The sequence below is a fragment of the Bombus pyrosoma genome, linkage group LG13, assembly GCF_014825855.1.
Source record: "Bombus pyrosoma isolate SC7728 linkage group LG13, ASM1482585v1, whole genome shotgun sequence".
NCBI classification, from domain to species: Eukaryota; Metazoa; Arthropoda; class Insecta; order Hymenoptera; family Apidae; genus Bombus; species Bombus pyrosoma.
The window spans coordinates 8,217,908-8,244,879 of record NC_057782.1 but is presented as its reverse complement, the minus strand read 5'-3'; the positions used below and the strand labels follow the sequence as shown (position 1 = coordinate 8,244,879).

Here is a 26,972-nt window from a genome sequence, read left to right as displayed (position 1 = left end):
TCAACGTTTGCGTTAAAGGAAACGGCGTCTTTGCGATAATTGGCAAAGATTTCGCATGCGTTGAAAATTGATACACGGGTTTGGTGTCGCGAGAATATCGGTTGGGCGTGCGATTATCGACGAAACGATGCGTTCAGCCGGATCTCGGGTAAATTGGTTCGCGTGTCTTCTACGAGAGCCCGCGCGATTTATAGCTTCATCGTGCTTTCATATCGTAAATTCACGACGTACGCAAGCGCGTGCATGCCTCCATACCGGAGAGAAGCTTTTCCTCGGCTCGGCCACACCACGTACCGAGATTATGCAAATCGCCAGTGTTAACCCGACCGCCAAAGATTATAATAACTTTTCAGCTGTCATGTTTCGTTTGTAATGATCGCGATTTCCCGGCCGATAGCGGTTGTTCTACGGCAAACGTGTTACACGAAGCCCGATCGTTTCTAACTTAAACAGTCCGTTGAGTTCCACGGAAGCACGCAGACTGCTCTTGTTTAGACCTTGCTGGACGATGGCTTATTAAACAGAAGTTACACGGGATGAAAGAGGCATAAACGCGTGACAAAACTCCGAGGATCACGTAATCTCGCGGCGATACGATCGCTGCTTTAATTTGCCACGTACTCGTGGCATGGAAAATTTGCGAAACAACCTTGACGATTCGGTGAACAGTTCTGTTATTTGCTCGTCGTTAAACCTAACCTAATTCGTCCCGTTGAAGATTACTCGAACTTTACGAGTTTAACCCTCTTTAACCCGTTAGATACAAAATAATAATAATAAGTTTACCATAACGCTATACGTACTTCGGTTCCTTTAAATTTCATAAAATTGAAATATCTAAATGGAAAGAAATTTCATAGTTACAACGTCGAAAACTAGAATTCGATAATGTAATGGAGAAAGAGTGGAAAATGGATTATCACGTTAATACACCGTCGTTAATTTAATTCGATCGACGACGATCTTGCCAATTTAGAATTAGAAATTCTATTATTTGCTCGTCGTTGAATCTCAACTTTCGTCAAGCTATTTTTGCCTGAATTGAAAATTATCCAAACTTCGTCCATCTGATCCTAAACCGCAGAGGGTGTTGATTATGAACGAATTGAAAAACGGCGATCCGTTTAATTCGATCGTCGAAGACGCGTGTACCGCGGGATCAGTTTATCAGATCGTCGCTATTGAATCAGTCCATTAGAAGCGTATCTAACCCCTCGCGGGCGTAACCCTCAGGAATCGTGGTCCTGCGCGGATCCACCCTCGTTCACGACGATAGCAGATAGTACTGCAACAGACTGTGACATATTAGGCAACCCCCTGAGGACATCATCCCCGTATAAGAGGCCCATAAAGAGGGTGACTCCGCTCTCAGATTTATTGTTTCGCGATTTAGTGGCCAAGCGAGCCGTGGGAGTCTGCTGTGGTTGCTCTATATTCACCCCCGTGACTCGTAAATAAATTATCGTCCGTACGAAAACACCATCGGGTCGAGGCAGCAGAACGTATAAGTACTCGCGAGTACCAGAAGATTACCGGAGAACGGATCGTTCGGTTTCGAGATCGTTAGAGTCGACCTTCGTCGCAGGTACGAATCGCGCGACCGACGAGAGACGACGACGACGACGACGACGACGATCCAGTTTCTTAAAGAGAAAGGCGTTGCTCTTTGGCAAGATTTATGGCCATCTTTATTCCCATGAAACTCGGAAACCGTTTCCCCTCCATAAAAATTCATGGTCGGTGTAACAGTCTCTTCTCGAGACTACATGCATGGGTCGAGCGAGTTGACGAATCGCGTTTTTCAAACGAAGAGCAGAGGAAGGAACGCGGCATAGCACAGTTTCGTTGATTTTCTTATTGATTGTAACGTAATTTTACGAGTGAACGGCGGGATTTTAATGACGCGGTGTACGTAATTGACGCAATTAAAAACGAAAACTATCCGTTATGTGCAAAGACGTGGTCATGATAGATACGGTTAATTGCAGAGGCGTGTCGTGTCTTTTAAAGATAGCTAGTGAGTTAAGAAAGTTTTACGGAAGCTAAACAGATTGTTTTTATTGGAAGGGAAAAATTTATAGGTTTCGTGTTTAAAAGTGTACAAGTTTCTACTACGAATATCAGTCGGATCGTTTAGATACCGCACGTTGATCTTACTTCGTGAATTGACAAATAAAGCTACGAGCGTAACTTTGAAAACTTGCCTTGAAACTTACGTTATTACACGTTCTTAGAAAAAATTAATTTGTGGTATCGAATATCGTTTATTTCTTGGGAATCGGACGTTAATCGTATATCTGTGGCAATAAAATTGATATTCACGAAAGCGGAATCGATCAATTTTGCTTCTGAGACGTTCGGTTCACTATGAATTATGAATTCACGTTTGAAAAGAAAAAAAAATGATTTAATGCTGATTAATTTTAAATCGATTCTTTGTCGGCTATGTTTAAATTATTGAAAAATCTAGCTGCCTTGTTATTTGCAGCAGCCCCTTCAAATGCATGAAAAAGGGTGAACGAAGTAACTACGTTCTGAGAGGAAATATCAATGACACCGTGTTTAATGGCCGAGCTATTTTCGGAAGGTTACCCATAAATTCAGCGGGTTTCCGTGTTCGGTTTAACGAAGCGTCCAATCTGTACGTCTAACGGGACAAACGCGGGTTTCGTTATGCAACGCGTCGAAAGAGGATAATTCGTTCCCGTAGGGAAGGAACGCGATAGCGATACGGGCGTAGGCACCGAAATGCAAATTATCCCGTTTGCAAGGACGCGGGGAGAGCGAAATGAAGAAAATTGAGCCGATCTCGTTGAGACTGTTCGCTATTCCGGTTTCCTCGCTCGTTCGACTACTGCGTTTTGTCCTTACGCAACGTCTGATCGTAGATACACGTTTGAAAATCTACTTGTTCCAATGTACCACCAGGCAATAGGTACCATGAAAGTCGAGCAAATCGATGTTAGAATAATTTGTCGTTTACGACGTTTGTTGTTTACGACGTGCACGACTGGATGCTGTTGGATACAGTTGAACTATCTCGTTGCAGACGTCTAGACGAACGCACGAAATATCTATGACATTTTTATTCCGGTATATATCTATGCCGGTCGATAATGTACACGGTGTATCCAGAACGTTCGTGGATCGATGCTGTTTAGAGAGGAGGTAAATTGTACTATTATGCGCCGAGGTATGTTATGTGATATTAATTGGAACTAAAGCGATATGACGATCATAACCAATAGCGTTGCAATTCGTATCTCACGAATCAGTTACCTCGCAAATCTCGCGTCTTTTCCAAGTTGAAAGTAGTCGTGGATGGAATTCATTCTGAGAACGTGCGACTTTAGGAAAAGAGAAATATTTCTTCTTGCTGAGAAAGAAGCGTTCCAATTTCTAACGTGGATAAAAAAGAAGTCTCCCTAACCCAAAAGAAGCTTTTGGCAAGCATCGGAAAAGTTTTGAAAGATGTTTACGCGGAACACGGAATAACAAATCATCAGCCCAGAAGCTTTTCGAACATACTGTACGAACCTCGGCAAAACCCGTGTCTACGTCGTACGTCAAATTCGAATATACATAATTTTACAATTTCCTTTTAGCAGTCTCAGAGACGACTCGGTATCGATTCGGTGGCATTCTTGCGTAAACTGCGGCAATTATCCCAGGCATCGCTCAAAACTCGCCGGTTCCTCTTTCGGCCGCGAACAACACGCGATCTTCCGAGGCGCGAACGAACTCCGAGCTCGGTCATATGCATCTGCTAAAGGGAAAATCGCGGCTGTGTTTCTCGTGCAGGGTATACCGGAAGTTTTTTACGGGCCTTGGAAAAGGTCGTTGCTCTATACTGGTCGTGAGAGGTAATCTGCCTTTCCAGAAGCGGCCTCCTGTCTCCGTCTTGAGCGCGGATAGAACTGGAACTCGAGATAATTACTCGCGGCGAAACGAGTCAACGCGTCTTTTATAAAAAGCTAACTCTCCAACATTTTTATCAGAGTACCAGTTTGTTGTCAGATATCGTACAGCCACCATTATATCGTAGGATTATCGTTATTTAGCGTTACATCAAGGATGACAGGGCTTTCTTTCGTTGCCACGATATTATCTATCTAATAAATTACGCGATAAGCGTTCTCTAAAAGGATAGTTAACGAGCGAGAAATCGTTTCTGGAGCTCTGACCGTGAACTCGGTAAACGGCTATACTATCGCGTTGGTGTAAAAAATTCGCGCTTCATGGGACGTATAATATGCAGTCGATAAATCATCGAGCACGGTGGACAGCCGAGCCAACGTTTGGTATTTTGGTTCCGACTCCGCGGGGGTTTGGCACCCCTGCGGGGATTCCCTGCTGTTGCCACGCTTCTTTTCCTAGTGGATCCATCCGTGGTGAGAGATCGGATCGAGAGCCTCGAGGTGTTTGCCACGCGAAATAGAAGGGCGCCAGTTTGCGGCGCTCTGACGCGCATACGATAATGATTGGCGATTGAAAGACGTAAGAAAAGAAAAAAAGAAAAAAAAAAGAAAGAAGAAAGAAAGGCTAAGGGAAAATTCGTAGGAACCCCCCGCGTAAGAGGATACATCTAACGTAATGATGGTAAGCGCAGGAACCGATTGGAGCGTGCAATTTCACGGTGGAAAAAATGTTGCATTGTGTTTAGCGGAGGAAAGTAGTCGGGTTAATAGAATCGAGTCGTTAATAATCGTCTTCCACTTTGGTCGAGTGGCGCACGTTAAGGCCTCGAGGTGTTGACCAGATCGAGTATTGTTCATCTTTCCCATGATGGTCCCGGTGAATGACGCTGGCTGCGATGATACGTCACGATAATGGCCGGTAATTCGACGTACCATCTCAAGGCTCGTGCGCGCTCTACGAGGAATATTGTTTACAACGACGATACCAACCCCGGAGAAGAGAAGTCTTGCCTTTTCAATTATCGAACCTTCCAGCGATACGATGATGGTCGATGGAAAACGCACACATACGAGCGGCTTTACAAGCGGGCGCCGGTAAACCCACACGCACCGGCTGCATCTCTCTACCAAATTGCAGCCTCGAACCACGGCGCTCTATCGTCACGCCATACGACACACACGAGCCGATCGCACGAATCGTCTTTTCGTGTTTAGAATGTCCTCGTTCGCAAGAAACCGAGCGTTTCCCTGCATTCTTAATTGTCCCCGCCCGCCCCCCTCCTCAACCCCCATTCACTCGTGGAAAAGTTCAAATACGAAGCGGAATTCTACGTTTCTATTTGATGAATAATTCCATCGACGACGGTACTGTACGAAGAATAATGACCGATAATTCGAGGTACTGCTCGCGCGAGCAATAGGAACACCGTGTACGCGAACGAAGCCGAGGGGAGGCTAGGGTTTTCAATTATCGAACCTTCCACGATAACGATGCCAGCCAACTTGCGTACGTGCATTTTACCGTGAGCACACCCCCTAACCGAGGCTACGAAATTGCATCTTTGACCGTTTAATGAAAACCGAGAGCGCACCGTAATGAATATCTTACGCTTCGTACCTTTGAGAACCGCTCGGCCAGTTGCAGCAATCTTTTTCCGTGGAAAAAGCATTCGCTCTAATTCGTTGAACTCGCTTTAAACAGCTCGGCAACGTCGTTAAGCCTGATGAAAACTGCATGAGCAACGCGCACAATGACTATCGAGAACCGTTCGCAAGCGCGTAACTTTGGGAAAAAGAAAAAAAGAAAGAAAGAAAAAGAATGTTTAGCTCGACAAAGGACATCCCAAGGGCCACGAAATTGATCGATCATACGCAAAAACGGTTTTCCAAGACGTGCACATCGAGCAGGCGGCCATGTTGTCACCCCGAACATGCGTTTCCAACCAACACGAACGAGTTTTCGAAAGGGTGTTTACACGTCGGGAACTCGCGACGTACTCCACAAAAATAATTCATTAAACCCGGGCAAAGCCTATTGCTTGGTAGGCGTGACGCCATTTCGAAGGGATTTTGTCGTCGAGCAATGAACGACGAAGCCTCTTTTTTCGATCGAGGGGAGACTCCTTCTGTCATCTTTATTTCTTCCAGTGATATAAACCAAGCATTTCTGCTCGTCATCGGGCAAAACCATATCGAGCAAAGACAAGCGTTGTGGTCGCACGAAGAATGCAAGTTTCCGGTCGACGGAAAATTCGTTCTCAGAAAAGACAAATTAGGGTGACATCGTTGTCGCGTCCGGTGCTCCAGGTAAATCCTCTTAGGTCATAAAAAGGCCATGCCGTGCTTTCATCCCCTCCAGCGCGACGAAAGACGTATTTTTGCGACGAACGGTATATACCGTGGCCGTTCGCAGTCCATTGTCATCCTTGAAAATGTCAACGGGGCGTCGTTTAAAAGGACACTTTTACCCTGCCAATCGGATTATCGGATTACCAGCGTGGAAGTGAAGTGGAGCGACATGTCGAGGATTTTCGAGCGGAACCTCCGTGTATTCTAATTGTACTACTTTATTTTCTAAAAAAGAAAACAACCATGTAACGCGTCTTCGCAAATCGGAGTGGGATAAAAGCGGTCAGCTTTTTATTATAAAGGGGTTATAAGTACGTAAGCAACTAGAAAGAAACCAGCTAATTTTTGAAATTCTTTTTCGAATGTATCGTTATTCGCGTCGTCTTGTTTTAATAGATCAATTTATGGAAACAGATTATTCGTTTCTCGAGTTCACGTTAATCGCGCACCTATTCGTGTAATAAAGATTTGATCGCCTGAGTACCTGCAAGGTTAGCGATCGAATCCGACGTTTCGTTGAAGAATTTTTGCTCCTGCTGCACAACGATGTATACTATAATTGCAGTGGTTTATTTTTGAAAAAAAGGTACTTGCGTAACACGCCATTGCGAATCGAGGAATGAGAATGGCCAGTCTCTGATTGTACAAGGTTTATAAGTAATAAGTATACAAGCAACTAGAAAGAAATGTGTGTAGCATTGGATAGCGACGGGGTGCAGCGAGTTTCGTTGATGAATATTTGATAATGTTCGCCGATCAATGTAGTATGTATCGAAATAAAGTCTTGCACGACTTAGTCACCAGTTACATTACTTATAGTTCAACATAGATACTTGACGAGAGAAAGTTCCATCGTCGCCTGATTAATTAATCAGCCGAGAATCGATGAAAATCCATCGCGTTGCGGTATGAAAAGTTTCGATAGGAACTTTTCCTAGTAAACGATATTATTGTTAAGAGCAGACAATTTGAACACGAAGGTTTAAATCGTTGTGACAGAAACGAAAGGAAACGTTCATCGAGGATAACGACAAAAGTATGAAAGAGAAAATTCTTGGTCACGTATCCCCGTTTACGAGGATCGAGTGACGAGAGGAAGTAGGTATCGTGTTACCATCCCACGCATCCTGTCAAGTGGATCCTCTTGGTGCACAAAGAGCAGCAGACAAATAATTGGCTCCTTGGGTGCACAGGTAAAGGCCAGTCCCTTTGATCCCTGAGAACCTTGCGTAAGAACTATTATATCAAGGATACTCGATACATTGGGATTGGGCGCCTCAATAACGCGAACGAAAGCAAAGGGACGAAGAGAAAAATAAACTGATCGCAACATTCTGAACGTCGCGTCGACGAGACGGCGAGTATTTCCCGAGCAGTTTTATATTTGTCCCGGCGTTCTCGGTTATAGCAATGCGAATCGATGTTTTAATACCCAAGAGAACCTGTGCTCTCCCGTTTCGAAAGTCACAGCGAGCTATGGAAATCAGATCGCGGTATATCAAGCATACCGAGCGAAATAAGCGAAGCGGAGTTCGAGACGAAGCAGGAAGAGAGCTGGAACGAGCGACGCACAAGACTTTTCACCGAGATTAATTTTCGGCACGACACACCGACAGGAAACTTTTCTGCTGACTTAATTAACGCTCGTACGCGTCTCTTTTTCGATGCCGAGGATTTAATTACTTTTTTACATCGACTCGTAAATCATCTCGCCGAGGCCAGCGGAGACCAACGGCGTCCTTCTTGCCGAGTCATAAAATAAAAAGTTCCAAACCCGAGAGAAGAGAGTGGAACACGTGTTATGCCAGAGAGAAGGCACAAAAGCTGCTCGAAACGGTTTCTATCGGATACAGCTCGCGGTTACGGAGATCGCTGCTTCTGTCAAAACAGGACAGATTATCCCGGATAATCTGACGGATTACAGAGCTGATAATGCACGCAGGTAGTTGCCGGACAATGTCAAGGAAAGGCACGCTGCGTACAAGCGACAATGCGGATGCGGAAACTGTCAGCATCTGCGCAACCAAGACGTCGCTCGTCTTTTTCACTGCGTCCACTGTGTACCTATGCCATAAAAGATGCAGCTAACCCTCAAAAATTTGCTCGATGCCTCTTGAAGCGTTTGGTCCATCGATGCCGAAATTGAAAATTACACGATGATCATCTGACAGATTAAATTCCGAGTCGCGTTCAAAGTCTCGCGGCGATGCCGACGGCGTTGTCTAAAGTGCGCTTAATTCTCCGCTTGGTCGATCTTCCAACAGGGCCCTCGATTTTATCGGGTAGTCCACCGAAAGGGCTCTGACGAAGGTGACAAGGCGAACAGTAGCACCTGATTTGCGAGATCAACGATTCGTGGTCTACCTGGACGGATTAAGATCCCTATCTGGAAGGAGGCTGAGTAATTGACCTTGCCTTAGGGAGATCACAGGTTGACAGCTACCCTTGCCTCTGACGGCTGGCCTGCATTTTAAAGACCACCGTCGCGGAACAAATCTGGCCATTAGTTAACTTCTAACCTTGGCGTCTTATTTTTAGCAGCGATCGAGAGCCCGAAAGTCTCGATGGACGCGCCGCTTGTTACCAATCGTAGCGAAAGAATTTTGGAATAATAACGTCGACTTAAACACAACGATCGTGGCAGGAAGCTTCGCGAACGAGCAACTATCTACGCAAGAAACTCGATGAAATTGATGATCGTGGACTCACCACATGTCCGTGCACCGGTGACTTGGCGATCGACTGTAGCTGCGGGTAAAGTTGGCCAGCCGCAGCCGGTGTCATGTCAGTCAACATCTCGTTGACGCGTATCAACGGCTATACTCGTCAATTCGCGGAATCCTGTCTGCTGTTCTTCGGCGAGTTCGACGAACGACGCGATCCTCGGCGTTATCTTTCTCTCAGATATCGAGTCTCTCTCTGTCCAATATGCACACTTCACTTGCGTTCACCGACGGTTCGATGATTCGAAACTGGAATTCGTTGGTTGAAAGGAAGATTGGAAAAGTCGCAGGCCTCGGAGGCAGTGTCCGCGGCCGTCGGCTGGATAAAAAAGCGAGTGGATCGGAAACGTCGTGGTGCGTCGGGCAAACCGGTTAACGTGGTTCCCGTTCTTCGCCCCGTGACAGACTGCCGGCTATCCGATCGGCTTTGCCCCGACCAGACAGGGGAATGGTAGTAGGGAAGCGAGCAGGACTTCGGCCCCCGGGCAAAAAAGGGGCAGAGCTTGCTGGGCGGAACCCAGGGAAAACCAGTTACCGCCCCTGACCGCCTCCGTGCCGTGTCCGCTTCCTCTTCGCTTTATTTATCCCCACCGATTTTCCTCCCACTCTTTCCTCCTCTCTCTCTCTTTACCCATTTCTCTGCCTCCAGCTCTCTCGTCCTCCTTCTTCCTCGTGTTTCGTCCGAAGCATTCTCTCTCTCTCTCTCTCTCTCTCTCTCCAACCGCCGCCGCCGCCAATCCGTAACCCTCCCCTCGATAATTTAACCGTGAAATGCGCGCGCACCGCATCGCCACGAAGAGGAGGCACGCGTACGACGACTTTGGTGGTGCCCTCTCGGCGTTTCACCTCTATCCACCACGGACTTTCCACGTTTGTCCCTACCTCTGCCTCCCTTTCTCGCTCTTTCTCTTACGCTCGTCTCCTGTTCCAAGCGGAGGCTTACGTGACCCGAAGTTGTCGTATTAACTCGAGCCTCGATGTTTGACGTAACGGTATGCACGTCGCCGGTATTTAAATACCAACATGCCACTATCTGATACCAACGAAACCAGCAAAGTTCATCGACCGGGGCTGCGTAATTGATATACAAATCGAATCCACGCGTTTGCGGAAACCCTCCGTTTTTCCGATTTGTCACGCTTCCCTGTATTCGTCGGGCCTGGTATTCTCTCATCTGCGAACTTCCACAGATCGAAACTGCGCTTTGGCTAATATTCGCAACTTCGTTTGCAAAAATGTGCGCTACCGGCTACGAGTAATAAGAATAGTGGAGAGTTGCTCGGAAACCATATCGATCAACCCCGTTGATCGAAAGAGAGGGGAAACTAAAGAATGTCTCTTAAATTTGTCCGACGATTTACCATCGCTTACGTTATCTTGCTGCGATAGATAAATAAGCATGCAGATATAAGCTATTCGTGTCTTTGAAAATCGCACGCTAATTACGCGTTCACGTAAATTAAAGAAATTGTCAAGGAAACAAATTACCGAAAGATTGTCAGATAGGTTCGAGCAGAATAAAGCTTCTTCGAATTAGATCAACGTAACAAAGTGGTTAGTCTAACCGTAATAGTTATGACTGACAGAGGCATATCGACGAGGCATCGCTCCACGAACGTCGTATCGTGGACAAAGGGAATACGGACGTCTGTGTGAACGCGTCTCGTTCTGCTTACGGTAGCAACGTTGCTCGAGAAGTGCGCGGATCTTGATCGACTTTTTGCCCGGTGAAATAAATTATCGCTTAATCTACAACGACATTTGCGGCGATTTGAGCGAGCCGCGGTTAGATTCGGAGCATTATGACGTTGTTGGCGAGATCCATGAAAAGGGAACGCAAGAAGATCACGAGAATACCGTCTTACGAGCGTCTAATGTGATTTTAATCGAGGAGTTTGAATTTCAAATGCTATCGACTTGCTCGTATAAAGCAACCCGCTGTATACTGGATAAAATTTTAGCGAACAAGGAACGCGGCTCTATTATGACTGCTGGTCCCAGTGGCGTATTCGATCATCTTTTTAGTAGCTAGCTTAGTCACGTCATTATGCATAATGCAGATTGATACGATTACAAATTGATACGGTCTAACGTAGAGGAACTACGCCAATGGTTAGCGTAGAAACAGACGCGTTGGGATCGTATTAGGTCCTAATTTTCCATAATGGAAGAGAATCGAGGCGCCACTGTGGCGAAGCGACCGTCTAATCGCGGTCCATTCATAACTGCTCCTCGTCGTTCGTCGCTGGGACAAGCAAGGTATTTTCTAAGCCATGTTCGTGACTTCCGCGGTTAATTTATAGCTGACGTCTCGCAAGGATCATCGATTTCCTAACCTTCCGAATAACCTAGGTAGATATATACGTCGAGAGAAAACTATTCTTAACAATTCCCAGTTTGGCTATGGGCTAACGACGAATATGTGCGTTTATTAATTGTTATTTCAATTATAAATAATAGTAATAACGACGTTTGAATCTTTTTCTATCCTGCTATCTAGAAAGATTATTTTTACGTTAGTCGTTGATAGTCGACGTGTTTTCGTACGGTTTTCTAAAGAAGATATAATACACCGAAATTTGGATTCACTTTTTCCGACAGTAGATACATTTTTCGATCGGTTGATTAACAAGTTACTGAAGCAAAATGCGCAACGTAGATCGCGAGAAGGTGGAAAAAGCAATATGGCTTTGTATTTCAAGCGTTGCCTTTTTATTCAAATATTACGAAATGGCGTCGAATCGCGTTAAATTTCGAATCTTCTAAAATTCTAAATTCACGCGTTTTATTCCGAATGCTGGTATCCAATTTTGTGCCCTCGCTTTCGATTCTGTATCTTCGCGTCCAATCCTGAACTTTCACATTCTTTCCGAATCCTCGCGTTTAGCGGTAAAACGTAGAAACGTTCCTTTCGAATCTTAATTTTCTACCTGGTTGCTCGCGAGGACTACGAGGATCGATACAAGTTCTAATCGACGAACAAATATTTCGCGGAACGCGAGGCATTATCGGAGGTCATCCCCCACCGATTCGAGGAGACGATGATGCGTAGATCGCGTGCAATCGGGCAACAAAAGGTGCGATCTACCCCACCCGCTCCCGAGGTCACAGGATAACGGCAACTGTTATGGGAAGCGAGAAAAGGGATGTTTTACAATGAACCGGAGCAGAATCGGGCGTTAACGTCCTTTGAAAGAGGAAACGGCATTGGATCGTGCAAATGAGGGTGCGAGATTCTCCTCGAGGGGTGTTCAGTTGTTTTTTTTTTTTTTTTTGTCTCTCTGATCGATGTTTCTCTTCCCTTCGTTTCCATCATCCACGTTGTTAGATTTTTGGATAAGAACGACCTTATTTATTGGCTTAAGCATTGCGAGTAGTCCGATCACGTACACGCGAACGTAAGTCGACGATTTTTTTTTTAAAGAAAGACAGATAGAGGCGAAAGAGAGACGAGAAAGCAGGAAGAAGAAAGATCGGATGGGAAAAGTCGATCAACGAGCGACGATTGATTTTCTCGGTAACGATCGAACGATATCGGGTTTATGAAATGACGGATCGCTGATTGGCACAGAGACGAGGCGAACAGGGTTGAAAGGGAAATGGGGCCCACGGGCCTGACGGGGGCGGATAATGACAGGGCGGCCTCGCGATGCTAAGATGGTCCGCGTTGGAACCAGCTCGCCTTTTGCCTCTTATACGGCCATGTGGCCATCGGGAGATGCTGATGGACTAATAATTACCAAGGAACCAGCTTCGCATATAGCGGCTGGGACCGTCGAAAATGAAGATTCACCAAAGCAGACTAGAGCCAGAGTCGTGTAGCTATCGTTGTAGCAGCTACGTAGCAGGCTGCTTGGCCCACGAAAAGGTGCTTTGTGCTTAATAACCACTACGACCCCCGTATCCTGTTTAGTCTATCGCTATCGGGTTTTGACGAGAAGAAGCAGCCGATTATTTTGGTAAAAAAGGCGATATAAACCGTTGGCATGAAACCACCGCGTATACAACACGCTCGTAATTTATCGCGTTCGTGATAATGGGAAAGAAGCGTAATAATTGCGGACTGTTTTCAATGTGACTCTGAAAATATTTAACTCGTGGGGTGTAATGATAGTCCGCGCGTCAGGCAACGAGTGCAGTTAAAAAGCAGTATTTTAGCACGGGCACACGGTGTCAACCTGTTCCAATGCTCGTTTCATAAATCAAACACTCGCGTGAAGTATGTAATGGAAGAGCGTTGATAACGTGCAAACATTCTTTCAACCATATAGCCTTACAATGTTTCGTTTGCTGCACGCGATTGTTAACTCTCTGTGCCACGCATTTTCACGATCCTGCTTATGCCAAACATCGGAGACAAAGACTTTATTATCGACGCTTACGCCGCGTACGTTCTCGTGCACTTGTACGCTTGATTTAAGCAGAACGATAATTTGTATTTAAGCGGATCGCTAGAACGCCAGACACTTGGCTGTCTGTGTCAAACCTAACGCGGTCAATGATACTGGAAATATTTCAACTTTGTCAATAAATATCGACGTTCCACCATACGGTCAGTTTCGACTTAGCGTTACATCGACGATACGTACAGATCGTCCGAGGATCCCTTTACACGTACAACGTTGTCGAGAATCTTCACCTCTTAACACATCCAAACTTGAATGAGAAATCTATAAAATTGATCGATCGGGTTATTCTCAGCGCGAAACAGCCGAGACGTGTCATAGTCTGATCGTCGAAAAGAATTACAAGGATACACCGGCCACGATCAAATAAATACTAGCGTGGTTTGTTTCGACCGTTGTCGACGATTCGTCTCTGCGAACGAACGGCTGGAAGAGGAGGCGCTCGGCAGCGTCTCTTTGAGGCTTTTAAGGTCGAGCAGCTAGTTTTGCCGTGAAACAAGGCGAAGAGAAACTTGTCTAGGACTGATTTACGGACTCGTTGGCCGGGCCGAGGCTGGCGTACAACTCGCGGTTCCGTGTGTATCGTGGTCCGGAATAGAGAGACGCTCTTGGCCAGATTTATGGGGTGTTCCACATGGAGGAGAGAAGCCGATCCTCCGTAACTCATGCGGTACTCGGTTTTCTGTCGGCGCGTAATCCGCAAACAAGGAACTCGCGCCGCTTTCACGAACGCTCGGAAGAATAACAGAATTCGCGCTGGAATCGACTACTTACACGCGAATAATCGTAATAGGCGAATTGTCGAGGCAACATTATGCTTAACGACATAGTTATTAAGTTGAAATTACGTTGTTCTGTAAATAGCGTAAATCGTTGTTTAATTTTAAAACACTCGCAATTGATAATATACGAAAGGATTAGCGTAATTGCTAAGGAAACTAATAATTATAGATCATTTAAGGAATGCTATCGTAACGATAATGAACGACACCACGTTCCAGAGATACGGTAAAGTGAGCTTCGACGTTGTAAAAGTCTAGTCTCGTATTTTCTACGGAATAATCAAATGTGTTCTATATTACGTGACTATCAATCTTTCATTTAGTAACGAAAGAAGGAACAAATATCGCGTAGATTAGAACACAGGAAGAAAAGATGCGAAGAACGAGGAAATGATTCGTATAACCATATGGTAGATTTATTTGAATCCGTGAGAAGCTATCGTGCAAGAACTAATAAAGCAAGCCACGAAATATCTTGCGAAGATAAAGTACGATACATGGATCATTGAATTATGACGATTACAGATGTAATCATCCTGTTAACACTGACTGAACAAACTTCTTACCTGTCGACGAGTCGAAATTAATAAGTAGAAAATTATGATCGTCGAACTGTCAATGTAACTATATATTTCACTGTTTACCAAACGATTAAAAACCAATGGGATAATTTACTTTCAGACAGAAATCGCTCGAAAACTCTCATAACAGAATTTGTCAAATTTCCAAATATCGTAACGAAATATTCTATCGAGTAGACAAGCTTATCTTATCTTAGCCTGAACAGACAGGATTCAAACGCGAAACAGAGACATGTCACCGAATGGTGACGAGTATTTAAAGCGTGAGGTGGCGACGGTGGCTTTCTTCCGGGACACGCGGTACTTTGAACAAAAGGAGCGAAGAGAGCGTGAAGAATTAGCGCAAAAAGGGGGAAACAATTAGCCTGATGGAGGATCGCCGACAAATTCGCGCGCATGTTCGTTGGAAGTTGAGATTGCAAAATGACGTGCAAACTGAGGGACGCCCTCGTCCGCCCCCTGGCAATACGGTAATCACTATAATTACGTATCGAGCCCTTATATTAATATCCCCCAGCTACGTCTCTCTTTCTCCTTCTCGTGCGCCTCTCTCTTCCGCGACGATTCGTTCGTTCGTTGGTTGGTTCGTGAAGCCTTTAGCCTCGTGAAAGTAGACTTTTTTCCGCAACCTTTCACGCGAACCGATCAACTCCGATTTATTATTGCTGCGAACATCGTTACGCTCGTTAATGAGAGCTTTCGAACCACGTTTCCACGTGGCAGAGCGCGAGCGTCGCGTCACTTTGTACAATCGCTGACAAGCGAGTCTGCGTAAGCAACGGAGCGTTTGCTATACAGATTCTCCATGTTTGGCCAAATTTTTCCATGACCCCGACCGTAGATCGTGAAATTCAATTGCGAGATCCGATTGGCAATCGCGCAAATTGAATTCTCAACGAGCGCTGATGAATTGGCAACGCGTTAAGGAGACTCGGGGGTGCGTGAGGCTTCGCATTGGCCTCTTTCGCTACTGGGAGATGAACAATTAACGGGAGGGTGTTGCTGGACCGCCCAGGATGTCGTCGCAGAAGGGAGCAGATGCTGTTGATAGATTCTGTCAAACATTACTGGCAGCTTGACAGAAAGTGCAAACTGCTTTAATCCGCCATAGTCTCGACAACGCTAATTTTTACAAATAATTATTGACAAACTTTACCTCTAGATATTCCGTATCCGTGGAATGTTGAGGTTGTTGAACAGCCGTCGGCGGTATGGTCATGACGTTCTGCGGATGAGCAGGATGCGAATACTGATACGCGCAATTCATGTTTGAAACACCTTCAGTCTTGACAAACTATGTTGCGACAGATATAAAAATATATATCAACGAGTCTGTGCACTATGGTTACACGAAACCTCTGTCTTTTAATCGACCGACGATACCGCGGCGCACCATGCACAAAGTGACATTTAAATGTCGAGTCAGAGGAGCTCACGGACTAACTGCGAACGAGCGTTTCGAGCACACCGGTCAATGATCATGTTTTCACGACGGATCGCTGCGAAATTGGTTCAAGATTGTTACGAAGGAGAAGCTGCCGTTACAGATCCTTCGAGTATCGAGGGAATCTGGTGTCGGTGGAGGTCGATCGTGCGGCAGAAGCGCTCCACGGCATCGGTAGTCCGTTCGAAGGTTGCCGTAGCCCCTCGTATATCCTGGTAATCACAGTAATTTCTGTGGCTGTTGGCCACAGAAGGCAACCAGAGGAGGTCAGTCGACAAGGAGGTCGGTCGAGGACGCAGGAAACGCGGACGTTTCGCGTGGTCGTTGCGATGCGTCCGGTGCGATGCGGAAGGAGGTTACAATTAGACGGAGGGACTGGAGGTGCAGCTCGCGGCGTGCAACAATTATAACTGAGCTTTTTCGTCCCCCACGTAGAAGAGGAGAACGCGTCTACGGAGGCGGATCCTCTCTCCTTCTTTCCCTGTTTACCGTTCCTCTTCCCTCTCGGTTTCTCTACACCGCGGCACCGTTCTCGTCTTTTAACACGAATAGGTGTCCGTATGGATACGCGAATGCGTGTGCAGCGAGGTCGACAGTGTGCGTGAAACGCCAGTGGTCGGGCCACGTCCCGCAGGAATTCCCACAAGTGTGTGTACCCATCCTGGAAGGTGTTACTGGTGGGGCAGAAGCAGCGCCCGCCCTCGCAACGGTCCTCCTCGTACAACCTCGCGATTGTCTAATCCTTGTGGCAACCCTAACGAACCCTCTCCGTTCCCCCTTTCCCTCTTTTTCTCTCCCTGTCTGTCTCTCGTCCTCCCTCCATCGCACCGCAGACCGCACTCCCGACCAATTAAAACGCGCTGCGATCACGTGGTTCACCGCCGCGACCACCGCTGCTTCTTCTTCTTCTTCTTCTTCGTCGTCGTCCTCGTCGTCGTCTTCCTCTTCTTCTTCTTCTTCTTTCTCAGTTTCTCAGCTTCGACTCCGTTCCTTCGTCCCATCGTCTTATATCCTCCTCTTCTAGCTTTCGCTTTTATCTTTGTAGCCGTTGTTTTTACTCCGCGTCCTCCACCTCCATATACCCGGCACCCCTTCGGCCGGCTCGCCTTTCGCCAGTACCCCCTTTGTTTTCTTCTTGTACCATTCGTGCCCGTGCCGATACTCGTTCGGGGTCACGCGCGTGGGAGGCGAATGGGCAGATAACGACGACTAGGTCCGAGATATTAGTATATCGTTACGGTCGTGGAACAGGTTTTTCGATTTTACGGAGTCAATGGTAATCTTCCAGGGACGGTATACGCGCAACGATGGGGTTGCCGCGTTCAACGCTCCGGCTCCGACATTTCTCATACGAGGAGTTGGCGCGCGCGCGTTAATGGAATTCCTCGAATAAGCCGGTGGAAAGTAATCGCGGCAATCTCGTTAATGAGATATCGTCTGTTTAAGGGTCGTGGAAGCATGCGTTAAACGTATCGCGTACGCGAGACGCGATTACTCATTGGCGAAAGCTGGCAATTAAAGTTCAATTATCGAAACGCCGTGGCTGTATTTTGTCGCTGCGTGTCGTTCGCGCGGTTAATTCAATTTTGCGCGTTTAGAAAATAGCCGGCTATCGGTCGTGCAAGTTAAACAACGAAGCCCTGATATATGCGGTCCTCGTTGAGTTATCGCTTCAATTAAAAACCAGGTGAGAAACTTTCAGAAAAACCCGCGAGCACGTACACGAGATTAATGCGATAAAGTAACTCGCAGCGTAACGTAATAGCAGGATAGTGTGCTCTATCTATCCGTAATGCTCGTGGTTTACGTTACCGCGTCGATGCGCGTCGCTTTTTAGCGTTCGATCTCCGCCAGCGTACCGATATAACGATCGTAGCCTCGGGATCGAACCTATTATCGTACACGCTAATGATATTGCGTACTCGCCAAGAATTTATCGTGCCACGAACACGACCATTCTCCGTCGTACTCCAGTTCCGATCGTTCTTAGTTATCTTTACGTAATCCTACCAGATGTTTTTCTTTAATTAAAAATCGATCGATCCACCTTTACGCCCTTCATACAGGACTCTGTATAACGCGGTTCTTTCTTAAGCAAATAATCATCAGAAGAAACTCTTGCAGATAAAGGGCGTACAAATTCTGAAGTCGAAAAAGAATTCAACCAACGAAGAAACTGTAGCAACCCCCGAAAGGCGATATCGATGCAACTCGATTTTAAGCGATTCCCATAGTATTCGGATTTGGATTTTACCTGCCACTTCGCTTTATTCTACGAGGATAACGTTACGTCTTTATTGCTTAAAAACAAGACGAATTGTTCCATTTAATTGTAACTTCCTGCGTTCTGCGATCTATATAATACGAAGTTCGGAACTGTATCTCCCTTGTGACAGGGGTTTCTACTATACTACGATCTTTGCACCTGAAGAAAAGAAAAATAAAAACGTAGAACGATCGAAGAATAGAACATACTTTAAACGCCACGTGTTGTAACGCGACATTTAATCCGCGATCTACGACTCGACTTTCTCCATTCGTAGGCTCGGCTGACGTTCGACCGATCGTTCGCGATTATTCAACTCGATCGAGGATCTTTTGCCTGGAAATCGCTCCGAAAGTAAGCACTACGTTCGGACATTTTTCCTTCTTTCTTTCTTCCACGATTCGGACGAGCGATGTTCCCCGTTTCAGTGTGAATTACTCGAGCTAGTTTAACAGCGACAAGCACTGAATGAACGAGACGGCGAGCAAGAACGCTTGGGTGAACGGATGATTGCCGGTGAATGGATTCGTATTCTCCCTCAGACGCATAATGCCAAAGTGCTTCTTGCTCTTTCTTCGTCTCCCTTCGCTTGTAACTCGATACAGTGGGAACCGCGTGTGATCTCCATTCACCACCGGCTAGAATGTTATGGAAGGACCGAAAGGATTGCTTCGCTGACACCGCGGCTTCCCTCGCCGACAAAGTCTTCCGTCTCCCCGAGCGGGATAGTTGAAGGGATTTCGACGCTCTTTAAACTTAGTCGATTGTCGGACTTTTATTTTGCGCCTCTCGTGCACACGATACCACCACCCTCCTGTTCCCTTTCAATGCCATCGGACGTCACAAAGTACCGACGCCCCTTAATCGTTCGGTAATTTTAGATTTCCTCGTTCAGATATTTTACGGCCGATCCGTCGTTCAATTTTCGATATTTTAAACCAGTTGAAAAAAGAGAAGAAAATACATCTATCGATAGATTAATTGATACGTAGTTTAATAGATTGTTAAGAAATATCGGTGAATATATACTTATGCAATGACGTACGAGTGCATATACATTATAAATCTTTAGATGTTTTACGATGGCGGAGTATCGCAGTAAACGCGCTTCAACGAAGCCTAAATAATCTCTGAAGCTCCAGCCTGTTTAACGAGTACGTTAACGTTGGCCTACTTAAGGGTGCGATTGATCGGGGGTGGTTGTACGGTTGCATCACTAGAGGGCGTTCTTCGTTCGATTCAGCGGAACGATGACGCCTACAAATTCTACATTCCTCTATCGGAGGATGTTTAACGTTCGACGGAATCGAAGATCGGTTTACCCTCGAAAACCAAATGATTTTTTAAACTTCCACCGTTTTAGCTCGTTTAACGAATGAGTTATGTTGAACTAATTAAGGACTCGATTGATCGAGGGTGGTTGTACAGGCTGGCCCCCTGTAAACGTTCCCGGTTGGAGGTAGGTCGATCTATCGATATTCGGCCAGGTGGCGCCAACGAGGTTTTCCGAAACGACGTAAACGCCGATCGCGTTAAGGGATGATGAATGAGGGGCCGGGGGATGGCACGAGAGTAGACGGAAAGAGGCGTATCGGCGTAGAATCGCGGCACACGGGATCCACGATGAAAAATTGTGCCGGTGGAGACTCGTGTGTTGCCTCGGATATGAAACTGCCAGACGGATGGACGGATGGTCGTTCTTTTCGTGCGCGAGCGGGCTCTAGCGCTCTGTTATTATATCTTTCTCTCTTTCTCGTTTCTCTTCTCTTTTCTTCGAGTCTTAGAGAAACGGATCGGCGTTCGGGACAGCGCGTTACCGACGAGAGAGAAAGAATAATAGCCTCCCCCTATGGTGGCCGCGGCCTACAATTAAAACTCTCGCGCGTTCCCAAGGGCGGGAAGGGCTCTCGTCGGTGCGCGCCGGTTAATCGACTCGCTCAATGTCCAGCTCTCGTGCACCAACCACTCCACCCTTGCTGTCTATGACGATCCACCGATTTTATTCGGCATTCGTGGGTACAAACGATTCCAGGAAAATAACGGTCGATCGAGAATGCGACCGGTTTCAGGGAGCATTACGCGTTAGAGTGCTTCCGGAATACATCGATCGAACCCTCTTTTCTGTCGTCCGGAAAGGGAAACATTCGTTTTGCTAAGAACATGAGAAAAAAGCCGGAGAGATAGGGAAACGGGGGTACTTGGTATCGAACGTAAAATACGTCGTTTGGATAGACGCAAAGTTGCGAAACCTAGCATACTTCAGTTATCCAAGAAAAAAGATGTAGCATGTTTCATCGTCTTGCAAGCGAAGAGTAACACGTTATATCGTTGGTCAAATATGTTCGTTTCCACGGTGAGACGACATGCTTCTTTCTTTCGAAACGTACGAATGCGCTGTTCTTCGCGGAGGGAAACGAGGCGTCGTATTTTCAATCGCGTCGAAGACGAACGTATTCTTCTTCTTAGACGAATGAAGGTTTTCACCGGAACGTAAACGATTCCTATATTTTTTAACATCGCTTTTCATAACGGATCTCGATATGTCGATATAAAAAATAACGAAATGGAGTGAGATTAATCGGTGTTTGCAACAGGCAGACGAGGTCCTATTAATTCGTTCACGCCGGGAGAGAAATCTAGTCCTTATCTGCCGACGTCGAGAATAATCCGGGACCGTGGCATGGCTCGCGGTGAGAAATGGAGGTGATCAGTTGCTGTCGGGTTAATAATATAAATTAGCGGCCACAGATCGGAAATAGGTATGGTACTCGGTCGAATGGCAAGGATCAGGGAAGGAAAAAAAAGGAAAAGAGAGAGAAACGAGTACATGGCACGGTGGCAGTTGCTCCGGTGGTTTGGTCCGCATTACGGGTTACGCGGGCGGGGTAATCACGATGATTCCAACTTCGGGGTCGGTCATCATCTCGTCACCGCGTCACCCGCGGCCAAAAAATCGTGGCACGCACGTCCTTAACCCTGTGCACGTTCATTGGGCATCAACAGCTCCGCCACCATCGACAACACCGAATGGAAACCACCGGAGAAACAGGATGCAGCGAATGCTTTATGGACTTATCAATCATTTGGTAGCGCCGTGCAGAGAGCTGAGAGTTGCCCTATGTTTCTTGCCGATTTGTAGCCTGTTATTAGGGAGGATTGAAAGATTCCGGGGTCAGGAGGAATCGGGCTTCATTCACATGAATTTACACCGGTCATTTCGCCTGCGACGCGATCGACGACGATCTCGTGTGATTCTCTTTTCCTTCGGTCATCACGATCCATCGGTATCGCATCAGGGTACAAAAACCGATTCGTAGGATTTATCGAAATTGAGATACTTCAGGGTGGGAATCGAACGAGCGCTATTCTATTATGAATTTACACCAGGTATTTCGTACGAGACGTATAGTCCACTGTATAGTTTCCTGCGACATCTTCCGGTTCGGTTAGAGAACTTTATTTTCATGAAGATCTAAAAATCGATTCGTAAGAAATAATCCGAAGGAAAGTAACGAAGAACCATTTTAACAGATTCGTTTGGGTTCAGAACGATGTACCAAAATGGCGCAGACTCCTGGCATCTTAACAGCGGCGAGGTTCGCGAGAAGGTGGGCCGAGGTGCGAGCAAAGGTGATATATGCCGCGATGCAGCTTCGTGGTAGGAAGATGGGCGACGAGTGGGGCACGTAAAGTGATACGTGGGTGTAAAGTAAGATGGTGGCTGGTCAATGGATATACTGAAGCCAGTACCTGATCGAAAACGATGTATACACGAGGGCGAGTACATTTTCGTAACACAACTTATAAACCCTCGAGAAAGGGTGAAAGGTGCGGATTGATCGGAGAGCAAATCTCCCACTTGTGTCGCGAATCTGGTTTCGCGTCGGAAAAAAGGATTCGGTCTCTCTCTTTGTGGGTGGACTTGACCAAAACGCATCTACGTGTGCTCGCGTATGAATGTACTCGCATTTTGACCGGGCGTGTAGGGGGCCAGAGATGGCCGCGGCAGGGCCCCAAACCCGGTAATTAAATAGCTGAACCCTGCAATTAAGGCCACTAAATCGTGGCGGACCATGGACCTGACCAGCGAAGGGCCCGCCAGACACAAAAAACAACGTCGAAACGTTGCTTAAGCGAGCGCGAGCGAACAGAGCACAAGGATGTACGAAGCGAGACCCGAGACGTCGACGTCGACATCGCGGGGGTGGCTTGGTAATATGTGGGAACCTAATCGAGAAAAAATGCCCTTCTGCCTAGACGCGATCTACGAGCATCTACCCTGATTGCCTACTTGGTTCGCACGCTCCTTTCACAGTCGGCTTTGCCAACGCGATGGTCGAAACGTTTGGACGAGCCGCGTTTGAACGCAACAAGGGACACGTTCGTCTTCCGTGGAAAGTTTAACCGATGTTTCTATAGTTTCCAAGTTGTCTTGCTGGAAGTTTTCACGTTGACGACTGTGCGAGAAAATAATGCTACCGAGTTGAAGAACAAAGATCTTGTGCATTCGTAAAACGACATTAAATTATGGAGATTGTCGCAGTTCTCGCGACAGAAAGATCCAAATTATAAAAGCAAAAGATGAGTCGCTATATAATAAATGTAAAAATACATTTATGTTAAAACTGACGCTGTTTTCCTCAATTTTATGCTATTAATTTTCCATTAATTTTAATCCTTCGTTCCATTGATTAAAAACGTAATTCGATTTCTAAAAAAAAAAAAAAAAAAAAGGAAGTTTGTCTATGCCCAACTTATTTTATGAAATTTCTCACACGAATAATAACGCGACGTTTAACAATCTTCGTGTTTCCGATGAATACACCTGGTTCGGAATTTGTCAAACATTTCCTGTTTTCATCAAGCGGCACAATTACGTACGAGTGTATAGACAGGAACGAAGATAATAGTAACAAACTGTCTTCCTTCCTGTTCCAGACGAGGCCGGCGGTTTCTTCCTCGTGCACGTTACCACCGGAATGCATCGTGATTTCCGTGTATGCAAAATCGAGCGTGCACACGCACTAACAGCTCTCGTGGCGTTAGATGGATGACCGAGCATCACGCTCCCCCGTCGTATTAAAATATCAGAGAGTCACCCCCGCCCGTTCGTCCCTCGCTTCGAGGTTACCCCACGTTCGTCCGTTGCCTCGGCATTAAATCAACCACCCACCAGCCCTCGGGTTATCTTTCAAGCCTATCTGTGGACCGGCTAAGATATCGCCAAGTCTCCCCGCTTTCCAACCGACTCTCTTTGCATTTGTAGTAAATCTACGAGCTCTCCTCTTTCGCGATAGCGGCGCGAAAAAAAGAACAAGGTAAGAAATCTCTTCGACTTACGATACTTATTCCTTCGATTTATAATACTTATTCCTTCGACTTGGTGGTTACTTTTTTCCCAAGAAGAATCTCGTTCTTGGAGGGTACTTTGTCGAAGAGATCTCGGCGCGAGGAATTCTGTCCGATTAAAGCGTAGCAAGCGTTTATTGATTCGTGTCGTCCAGAGGTATCGTGGTTAGCGATAAGACGCTCTGCACCTCACCATGTTCCACACGTCATTCACTGCACGTGTAATTTGCACGCGCGTGATTTGATTACGTCGATGCTGAACAAAGCTACGTATACCTGAGCCGGTACTTCAACTCTCAGGCTGCGTAATTAATTTCCCCAATTACTTTCGAATCTCAATCCTTCACGAATCACAGATCCTTCTCGATTATTTTTCCATTTCTTACCAAACAAAAGGAAAATTCGACTTTTTACCCAACTGTTACGCATGGTAGCGATCGACTATAGCGAAGCGTCGCGGCGTAAAGATAAAATACAACCCTCGTGAGCTTCGAGTTTCAAAGACGAGCATTTTTTGTCCTGTGTAGGTAGGTAGGATAAAGCGTAAATTTAGTTGAACGCTGTGTTACATGCTGGCGTACGTTATCCACGAAAAAAGATTTGCGATGAAATATAAATTAGCAGGTGCACGGGTCCTTTCTCGAAAGACTGGTTCAGCATCCCGAATCAAGCAGACAATTTAATTTTCTAATTATCGTGACGTTCGACCGATCGAGAAGGTATGGCATCCTTATCTCGATGTAACATCTACGCGCGTATAAAGGCTAATGGATCCTCGTGATCCGTCCCGGCTCTCCAGACTCAATCTCGACTAATATCCGTGCTAGGTGCTGGTGTCGGTCTACACGGATACCCGCTCACAAAGTAAACGTGGATCAACGCGGACGACGAGCCGGAGTACAAGGGTGAGTCGGAGGATGCCTGCGTACTGCACTGCGGTAAATTAATTGATTACTGCACGTACCCACGTACAACCATTCTCGCCAAAGAGGAGCTTGGCTGTTGCGAGAATAAGCGACGCAGAGAAAGAGAAAAAGGAAGGATAAGCCAAGTGCAGAAAATACCAGGATCATTGGAAATTCATAAATAATAATACGAACAGAACCGAATCTGCATTTTCTTGCACAATAATTTAGTAATTAACGATGTTAGCGAATCGATAAGTTACGGGCTATAGATTACAGACCTTTCTTTTAAAACTGTGCAATTTTGATGATCGGGTGACTCATAATTTGCAAAATTTCATTTGCTTATAGAAGAGAGTTGGTCGATACTGATGAGTTGCGGTTTGTGGCTAATAACATTGACAATATCGATTCGATTCAATAATATCGATTGGTTCGATCGTACAATGGTTAATCTCTTCTCGCTACTCTTGAATCGTTCGGATGACTATTTCAAATTCGTTCGATCGCTGAGCTTTAAACAGTTTGAAAAGTGTGTGGAATCAAAATTTTATCAACGGAATCACGATGACACGATTACGAGTGTAAAAAGTGTAAATTCTATGATCGTACGTATTATTTTTGAGGTGTGGGTCGTTGAAAAGCAGCGCAGATTAGACAGATAGATTGAATTCTTCGGGACCAGAATGAGAATCAACGGCGTGAAGTTACAAAGTCGAAGAACGGTTACAAGCATCAGGAGAACGGAAAGATGGCACGTCGTATTGTAGAGTCACCGAGACGAAAGGAACAAGCGATCACCCGCTGGGAAGGCGCATGCTGCGAAAGATCACCTCCCGGTCGAACACACCTTCGCGGCATTGTTGGACCGCGGGTGGTTTCGATCTTTACAAATAGGTTGCTAATGCAATAGGATGTACGGTCATGTAGGCGCTAAGTGGAAAGCGAGAAGTAAACTCGGTTGTCGATCTTCGATAGGGTGTCCCTCTTTCGATCGATGCCGGTCAACTCACCCCCTGCGGATCAGACCTTGATAATATCTGGATTACATTAACGCGCGAACCAACGTGTAAACTTTTCCCATCTTTCTCCATTTCTATGTTTCGTACAATATTCTGTATCTAGGAGTGAACTTATAATTTATAACAGGCGTATAACGTCGTTTAGAAAGTATCTGGGCACTCGCTTCTTCTCGACAGGATGTCGAATTCGATCGCGAGTTTCTGGGGAAGAATGTACGGTTATTTTGTTGTTTAACATTGTTGCAACCACGTGTTATAACAAACTAATTGTATTTTCGATATTATCCAACGATCGTCCAAGTTCGTGCGACTATTTTGAAGCAAGTTGTTCAATTTTCTCAAGTACAAGTCAAACGAAGAAGATTCTCTTTCTGCTGGAACACGGATCTCATCGATATTATACGTTGTACAAAGCTGACGATGAAACGAGCTACCGGGAGCCACGATACCTTGGCAGAACGTTCGCTGCAAATACCAAAATCTTCAGAATTTCGTTTCCGCGAATTTTCATTTTCAGAGAACCGCGTCACAGCTGACCAGCTAAGTGATATCTCGTGCCAAGGATTGTTCGGGTAAGACGCAGACCGTGCGATTATGGAGAAATATGCAGTCGTTTAAAGTGGCATGGTAAGTCGTTGCGACCGCAATCACGGGTTCTAAGTAGCGAAGGGAAAACACGACGTAGCTTACAGAGAGGGCTCTTACGGTAGTTGCTCGTACGTGTTGGCTCGCGTTCGACTTGCGGCCGAGGTCCGAGCTATGGTCCGGCTGGGCTTGCCAGCGGTTAGGCCGCGGTTACCGCGTGGTTATCAAGTTAACCTTTTACCTCGAAGCCGCGCGAGCTCTCGATGAGGTTTGCGGCCGACCGAGAAGGAACGTCGGAACGGAAGAAGAAAGAGCGACCGAGGTGTGAAACCGCTCCAAAGCAAAGAGGCAAGAAATTGCGCTCGATTATCCTCCTGGTAAACGTGGCCAGTCCGCGATCAGTTCCTCTCATCTGTCTGGTAGACCTTCGATAACGATTCGACGAAAGTCTCTCTGTACTCTCCTTCTCCAGTGTTTCTTTTTCGTTTCCTTCTTATCCCCCTTTTATCCCTTTCTGCAACCCCCCACCACTGTTTGGTTTCTCTGCGTTCCCGCGAGTAGACGCAACCACGTGTGTGCACGTAATGGAAGCCAATAACGGGCAACAGGTATACCGCTGAAACGGGCACAAGAAAAAGGACGA

The 26,972-nt window shown here is 46.2% G+C and overlaps 1 protein-coding gene across 1 annotated transcript in view; it reads right to left on the bottom strand.

The window, feature by feature from the left end:
• The window catches only part of LOC122574131 (transcription factor Sp9-like), a 31,503-nt gene extending 14,921 nt beyond the window's left edge, over positions 1–16,582 (bottom strand). The window contains exon 1 of the mRNA XM_043741336.1: positions 15,915–16,582. Within this exon, the coding sequence (XP_043597271.1) occupies positions 15,915–16,025 (111 nt within the window). The 5' untranslated portion in view covers positions 16,026–16,582. The remainder of the gene's footprint in view (positions 1–15,914) is intronic.
• Between the last annotated feature and the right edge of the window lie 10,390 nt (positions 16,583–26,972).